The sequence below is a fragment of the Polistes fuscatus genome, unplaced genomic scaffold (assembly GCF_010416935.1).
Source record: "Polistes fuscatus isolate 324 unplaced genomic scaffold, CU_Pfus_HIC Scaffold12, whole genome shotgun sequence".
In the NCBI taxonomy this organism is placed as follows: Eukaryota; Metazoa; Arthropoda; class Insecta; order Hymenoptera; family Vespidae; genus Polistes; species Polistes fuscatus.
This window is the reverse complement of record NW_025113020.1, coordinates 2,751,751-2,760,202: the sequence shown is the minus strand read 5'-3', so window position 1 is coordinate 2,760,202 and position 8,452 is coordinate 2,751,751. Positions and strand designations below refer to the sequence as shown.

Sequence of the window (8,452 nt, the reverse complement as noted above, 5' to 3'; positions counted from 1 at the left end):
TAATAATTTAATAGGAAAAATATTTAAATTTTAAATTTCGTCTTAAAAGAATACGTATTCAATTTGATATACAAATAAATTTTTGTGAGACAAAGAATTTACATCAATTAATTATTCTAATTAATTTTATGGCGAGACACAAAATTAATTCATTATTTTTACTCTCAACTAAATAATAATAGTTTCTGTTAAAATAAATTATTTTTTTTTTACTCAAGGTTCATTATTTTTGACAATAAATAAAGAAACGGCGTGCAATAAGCATCAAGATTCGATTTAAAAGTGCCGCGCTTATACGCCGATATATATAGATATATAGAACGCTCGACGCACGATGGCCAAAACGAAAAATTCTCGCTACCGAAAGAAAAAATAGAAAGAGAGAAATATCGGTTTTCTTTCTCACTCGCACTCGTATACAAAACGCTCGACGCTCGATGGCCAAGACGTAAAATTCTCGCTACCGAAAGAAAAAATATAAAAAGAGAAATATCAGAAGGCTCAACAATCGATGGCCAAGGACAATAATACTCGTTATCGCATGATAAATAAAAAGAGAGAAATCAATATTGGTTTGTTCTCTCACTCGCACTTTCATTCAAGACCGAGAGTCCCGAAGATTGCCGAAGATCCTTCGTTTGTGTATTAGTGCACACGGACGCTCGCACGCATACTAGCTCGCTCGCGTGTAAAACGCGACGGAGGGATAAGCTTACCTTCTCCCACTCTTAAAATTTTGTTCCCATCTTCAATCCAATTTTATGCGCTTATTTTTGAAAATACGAAGATAACTCATAGAACATTTTTTATGTATATTTTAATTCTCTACAACTTTTGTTTGAAACTTTTTTCGATTAAATGCCTAGATTCTAAGATAAGGCTATATTTTACCCTTTTTTACCCTTTTTCCCCAAGATGCCGGTTGCTGATTTTATTATAATTAGCACCATTCGATTCAGCGTCGTCAACTTACCCTTAGGTCAAATTTTGAAGCATAAACAAGAAAAGTTCCGGGTTTGGCCCGCGTTGACTGGCCTAAAAGGTTGGAAACTATACCAGATATAACACCACAGTTAGCATTAATGATTGCAACGTACTCAGAAAATACAAAGCAGTCGTTTAAATACGTATAATTACACTAAGACAAGAGTTTAAATGAGTATCATTTAAATGATGAAGAAATACAAATCGGATAAACGAACCTTTCAGAGGTAATTCGAATATTATTTGATGCAAAATCATTAATTTTATAAAAATATTCGATTCAGCAATGAACACCATAACATTACGATATAATTTATGAGCACAAGAAGTATTCAAAATCAGTGGAATTGTTGCATTGACTATGTTAGAACATATTACCCACGCTTAAAACAATACGTTCGTCAGGATTCAAAGAAAAAGAGAAGAACAGCGATCCTGTACGTTATCAAAAAAGTTCAATATTTCATTTCTGGATTTTCTACAATCAAAAATTCAGGGAATAAATTTATAGACAAATATTTTACGAGACATAACAATTTCTTTAAGACACAAAAGGGAACAAGGAAAAATGGTATTTGTTATTCGCAATAACATTGTTACGAATTTTAATTTGTTTCTTAATGAAAACACAATTTATTTTTAATATTTATCTAGGGACTGACGAATCAAGTAGCCACCCTGGTCACGTCTTTCAATTGACAGAAATTGGGGTTATGGTAATGAAGAAATACTTATCAAGATACTGACGGATTGTAAAAGAAACGTTTCTAAATATGACAATGTCACAAATTTATAAACGCGTGGCACCGTTAAACAAACGATAATCAAACGCAAATCGGTAACCGTTTACTTTAGTCTAATTGCAAGATCAAATTCCCTATTATCTACAAACTGTTTGTAATCATCAGTCATATTATTATATCGAACAAGAATTTATTTTAGTTGCTGAATACTCGCCTTTCGACTCTCCTGTCTAAAGACTTATTTCATATCAGTACAAGAAATATTTGTTTCTTAGAATTTCTCAACGCAGAGATTTTATAATTATCTAATTGTTTCAGCAGATTTATTTTTGAAAACCCTATGAATGTAGAATTTGAAATGAAAGAAGTTTGCTTTGCTTGTGATCAAAATTAAACACGATTTTAAGTTTAAACACATCTTATTGAAGCTAAAGTTTTACGAAAATTTACTAATTTATTCCTTCAAATTAATATCAAACTATACTTTTATTTCTTAACGGTATTTTCGGAAAAAATTTGAAATATTTGGTTAAATAATTTCGTGAATTTTTTGCTGAAAAACTTTTAAAAATAAGGGTTTTATTTACATATTGATCTTTCAATTCTATTAAGGTTATTAGAAATTTCGTAATAAAATAAACATGAAAAATAATGAATACGGCTTAAAAATCTGCCATTTCGTTTTTCATTCTATAAGATCTTTTTTGATTAACGTAACATAAGATAACAGAATCGTAAATAAAGCAACAATAATTAAATTATTTCCTTAAAACTTTTATTTAAAAGTTTTATCAATAAATTTTTGTATTATTCGAGATTCTTAGGGTTAGTTTTGACATTATTTTAAAAGTATCAGGAAGTTTCGTAAGCTCTGTTTTTGCATTTGAAAATATTATTTTGTAAAATATTATTTTCCGCAAAAAGTAACATCAGTCTTACAGAAACAAGAGATTTTCTTTGGTTTCAGATTTATAATATTCTAACTAGTAACTAATTCCCAAAGAAAAATTGCCATAAGCAATATCAATTTAAACCTTATATTTTTAAAATGTTATTTTTATTGAAGAAATTTTTTAAATATAAAAATATTGTTTGAAATGATTAATGTGAATCAACTAAAATTTTGACTATATTGAAAAATGTAATTTATATTATCAGTGAATTTGTAAATAGACAATTATAAATGTAATTATAGTAATAAATTTGTTGTATTTTAATTTTATTGCTTTTGTATACTTTAACATAATTAAATATCAATGATGAATTGGAAGTGAATATGACTGTAATATATTTCTCTCAGATATAAATTCATTTATTCTTTATTTGATATATTAAAAGATTGCTAATTTAAAATGATTTAAAAATATTTATAAATTGTAATGAATATTGGTAATATTTAACAAAAAAATAGAAACTTAGTAAATTTCCATGATATAAATTTCATTTATATCACTTTTAGGAACAACATGGCTTATATGTAATAATTTGTTTATATTAATATAATTTAATTTAATATTTTCTTTCCTTATATAATATAAATTATTTATATCGGCGGGTTTAAAATTATGTATTAACAGTAAATTATTTTTTTTACCAAAAATAAATTCAAATAAATAGATTGCATCAAACAAAATATTATGACGAAAGAGTCAAAATATTGTGATAGTTTATATAGAAATAATAATAGTTATTATTATTATTATTATTAACAAAGAACAGATATTGCTGCTATTATATGCTTATGTATTTATCCATAATAGTTTCTCTTTAAAATATTATTATAAGTAAGTATAGTAATTAAAAAATATAAAAGCATTTACAATAAATCCCCTTACTTGTATGCTTTTATTTATATTACTTAAATGATAGAAATGAAATTTTGTGAGAAATGTTTGTCAAGACTAGTTTCAGTTAGTATAATATATGCTTATGTATTTATCCATAATATTTTCTCTTTAAAATATTATTATAAGTAAGTATAGTAATTAAAAATATAAAAGCATTTACAATAAATCCCCTTACTTGTATGCTTTTATTTATATTACTTAAATGATAGAAATGAAATTTTGTGAGAAAATGTTTGTCAAGACTAGTTTCAGTTAGTATAATATATGCTTATGTATTTATTCATAATAGTTTCTCTTTAAAATATTATTATAAGTAAGTATAGTAATTAAAAATATAAAAGCATTTACAATAAATCCCCTTACTTGTATGCTTTTATTTATATTACTTAAATGATAGAAATGAAATTTTGTGAGAAAATGTTTGTCAAGACTAGTTTCAGTTAGTATAATATATGCTTATGTATTTATCCATAATATTTTCTCTTTAAAATATTATTATAAGTAAGTATAGTAATTAAAAAATATAAAAGCATATACAATAAATCCCCTTACTTGTATGCTTTTATTTATATTACTTAAATGATAGAAATGAAATTTTGTGAGAAAATGTTTGTCAAGACTAGTTTTAGTTAGTATAATATATGCTTATGTATTTATTCATAGTAGTTTCTCTTTAAAATATTATTATAAGTAAGTATAGTAATTAAAAAATATAAAAGCATTTACAATAAATCCCCTTACTTGTATGCTTTTATTTATATTACTTAAATGATAGAAATGAAATTTTGTGAGAAAATGTTTGTCAAGACTAGTTTTAGTTAGTATAATATATGCTTATGTATTTATTCATAATAGTTTCTCTTTAAAATATTATTATATTAATGTGTTGTTTTTTGTAACAGTTGTATAAGTACATTAGCAATCCAATAAAATATTGTTTTTTTTAATAGTTTAATTAATCGATATCAGACAAAAATTTACTAATTGTAAGTTTATATTTTTTTAAATATTATCCTAGTATTCATTCAGAACGCTCGACGCACGATGGCCAAAACGAAAAATTCTCGCTACCGAAAGAAAAAATAGAAAGAGAGAAATATCGGTTTTCTTTCTCACTCGCACTCGTATACAAAACGCTCGACGCTCGATGGCCAAGACGTAAAATTCTTGCTACCGAAAGAAAAAATAAAAAGAGAAATATCAGAACGCTCAACAATCGATGGCCAAGGACAATAATACTTGTTATCGCCTAAACAAATAGAAAAGGGAAATATCGGTTTCTTCTCTCACTCTCACTTGCATTCAAAATCGAGAGTCCCGAAGATTGCCGAAGATCCTTCGTTTGTGATTAGTGCACACGGACGCTCGCACGCACACTAGCCCGCTCGCGTGTAAAAGCCGACTGAGAGGCGGGACTTGCTTCCCCACTCTTACAATTATTTTCCCACCTTCAATCCAATTTTATTCGCTTATTTTTGAAAATACGAAGATAACTCATAGAACATTTTTTATGTATATTTTAATTCTCTACAACTTTTGTTTGAAATTTTTTTCGATTAAATGCCTAGATTCTAAGATAAAGCCATTTTTTACCAATTTTTATCCTTTTTTACCCTTTTTCTCAAAAATTTGAGATCCTATTGCAAAAAAATTAGCACCAATCGATTCAGCGTCGTCGACTTACCCTTCGATCAAAGAATCAGGACTCTAACCGAAAACCAGATTTCGATTTCTAATTGACTGGACTAATAGTAAAAAACAAATATTTTTTTTAGACTGCTCCGTAAATTTTTGTGTGCGGGTTTTTTATGCGCGGGTTTATAAGACTGTGAGCACTTGTAAAAATTTGAACTTACTCTATACCTATTTAGTATTATTTAGGGCTCACTGTAAATTTCATAGAGATTACCATGGAAAATTTGTATCTTTTGTTCCTTATCGTATCGGAAGATAAGCGGGTTTAGAACGAAATATTTTATATCTACTTTTTTACTTTACCGGTTTCTCATTTGTCACTCTCAATAATTTCTAGGAAAAGTGAGAAATATGAATACATTTCCAACTTTGTCAAAAAACGTTTTGCATTAAGGACAATACCACCAGGATATTACTAACATTGCCGGATTTCCCACTATTCTGGTAAAAATTATACTACACCGACTAGGGAAAATTTTCGTGTCATCACCGCGCCATCTACTGCTAGAAATCAAATTCTCTCATATTTAAATATGACAGAGGACATTCAATTTTTTGGTTATATTATATGATGTATCAATGTTAACAAAATCCGTATGAAATTTAAAGCATTTGCATCTCACGAGTTTAATAATATATAACTCGGGTAATTTGTGCAATGCTGAATCAAGTAAAGATTACCTTAGTGTATTATAGCAATGGCTGAAAAATTACGGAGATATGAAAAAATCGATTTTCTTGGAGAGGGACAGGTTAGAAACGTTTATTATTTTATAAATTATAATTAATTGTGTTATTCCTTTAGCACAATATATTAATTGTTTTATATTAACTATACTTTCACAGTTTGCGACTGTTTACAAAGCAAAGGATGTAAAAACAGGAAAAATTGTTGCCGTTAAAAAGGTTAACCAAAAATATTTTACATTCTTATTTGTGTTATAATAAATAGTTTCCAAATCTTCAAATTATCTTAATTTTTTTTATCTTTATCTCCATTTTTCTTCAGATCAAAGTCGGTAGTCGTGCAGAAGCTAGAGATGGGATAAATAGAACTGCGTTGAGAGAAATAAAGCTTTTACAAGAATTGAAACATGAAAACGTGATTGGATTATTGGGTAAATTATTTTTACGTAATGAAAATACAAGAAAATAGAATTGTGATGTTTGAATTAATTAATTCATAATATTGTTTCATCTGTTATTTTAGATGTCTTCGGTTATAAATCCAATGTTTCATTAGTATTCGATTTCATGGATACAGATTTAGAAGTAATAATAAAAGACAGCAATATTGTCTTAACCCCTCCGCATATAAAAGCGTATATGATTCAAACTCTTCAAGGCTTAGATTATTTACATTTTAATTGGATACTTCATAGAGATTTGAAACCTAATAATTTATTGGTTACGTCTGAGGGAGTCTTAAAAATAGGTGATTTTGGATTAGCCAAATTTTTTGGTTCCCCTAATAGAATAAATACTCATCAGGTGGTAACTAGATGGTATAGAGCCCCTGAATTACTTTATGGTGCAAGACTTTATAATACTGGTATTGATATGTGGGCGGTTGGTTGTATACTAGCAGAATTATTATTACGTGCACCTTTCTTACCTGGAGAATCTGACTTGGATCAACTTACTAGGATATTTCAGGTATTTTTTCTTATACATATTTAACATGTTAAGCGCTAAGCCTTCTTTTTATTAAGTTTTCTATTTAAGCCACAATGATCTTACAACCGTAGAAAAACATAAGAATGTTGGCCATTGATAACCGATGTGGTTTGGATGGAAAGTTTAAGATTATGTTCATAAGGACTGGCATGACGTTTAACGTATTAAACAGATTTTATTATTTTATTATAGGAGTCATTTAAAGGCACAAGCGATTAATCCTTTAAATACAGCTGTGTTGTTCGCTTCTACTGTATATTTGCGTTGTGAATAAAGTTTTACTATATGAGTCAATTAAAATGCAAACATAAAGCTTAAAGTGAAGTAGATAAAGGATCAAATATTACAATATAATGTGCTTTCAAATACTTAGATTTTTACAATTGTAAACTGAAAATATCAATGAGTGACTATAGTCACCATTAGTATGCCAATAAACGTCAAATGATGGGATACCAATATAATCACCAGTAGTACCAAAATGGTTAACTTCATCGGTAGATTTTTAAAAAATTTTATTATCGAAGTACTTCATCAATACTTAATTTTTTATATTTTTAATAAATTTTCTTAATAATTAGACTAAATGTCACTAAATAAGAATAATTTTGATGATCATTCAGTAATAAATGATACATCAATTTTCTTTACTTTTTGTTTAGTGAAGTTAATCGATTTGGCAAATGAGTGGTTTATACTTGTATTGTTTAATATTAATAATAATGGTGTAAATTATTGTATTTTACAGACACTAGGTACCCCAACCGAGGAAACATGGCCAGGCATGACGGAATTATCCGATTTTATTCAATTCAAACCTTTTCCGGGAATGCCATTGAAGGATATATTCACTGCTGCAAGCGATGATTTATTAGATTTAATTGCTTGTTTATTAAATGTTAATCCATTAGAGAGATGTACATGCGACCAAGCGTTACAAATGCCATACTTTAGCAACAAACCAGGTCCGACACCTGGATCTAGATTACCTCTTCCAACGACAATAAAATATCAGCCAGAAGAAAAGATAAGTTTGAAGCGTAAATTATTGGAGACCATAGAAGGTGCTCCCCTTGCTAAAAGACTACAATTTTGATGCATATTTTGAACAAACAATGATAAGATTTATCATCACGAGTTTGTTAATTTTAGTTATTAAGTCTATTTAAGAAGGATTGCCAAATAAATATAAATACTTTGAATGTTATAACTTTCGTTTCTTTTTTATGAATAAGCCAATATACAACAATTAAATATTCTACTTCCTTTGCATCTCATGAATCAAAAAAAAATATATATATACACATATATGTATATGTATACATATACCCTCCGCATTTTTAATACTTATATATATATAAAATTGTGTTTATAAAGAAACTTGATTAAGTTTAATAGGCTGTATTTTTTTCTATCATTGAACTTTCTTTTAACCAAGCTGACTTCTTATACTATTAATTGAAATGTTATTACAAAAGTGTTACGTAACTTAAATAGAAACAATGA

At 27.7% G+C, this 8,452-nt stretch overlaps 1 protein-coding gene across 1 annotated transcript; it reads left to right on the top strand.

Annotated features, from left to right (window-relative positions):
- Positions 1-5,275: 5,275 nt before the first annotated feature.
- On the top strand, positions 5,276-8,153 carry LOC122513627 (cyclin-dependent kinase 7). The gene is made up of 5 exons (XM_043630066.1): positions 5,276-6,021; positions 6,116-6,175; positions 6,279-6,387; positions 6,480-6,925; positions 7,695-8,153. The coding sequence occupies exons 1-5, from the start codon at positions 5,968-5,970 to the stop codon at positions 8,040-8,042; spliced, it is 1,017 nt and encodes a 338-aa protein (XP_043486001.1). The 5' UTR covers positions 5,276-5,967; the 3' UTR covers positions 8,043-8,153.
- Positions 8,154-8,452: the final 299 nt, after the last annotated feature.

Excerpts from the sequence above, each read along its gene's own strand:
- LOC122513627 (XM_043630066.1), top strand. The coding sequence starts at position 5,968 with ATGGCTGAAAAATTACGGAGATATGAAAAAATCGATTTTCTTGGAGAG. Across the intron at positions 6,022-6,115 it reads ATTTTCTTGGAGAGGGACAG|TTTGCGACTGTTTACAAAGC; the intron begins GTTAGAAACGTT and ends ATACTTTCACAG. Across the intron at positions 6,388-6,479 it reads AAACGTGATTGGATTATTGG|ATGTCTTCGGTTATAAATCC; the intron begins GTAAATTATTTT and ends CTGTTATTTTAG.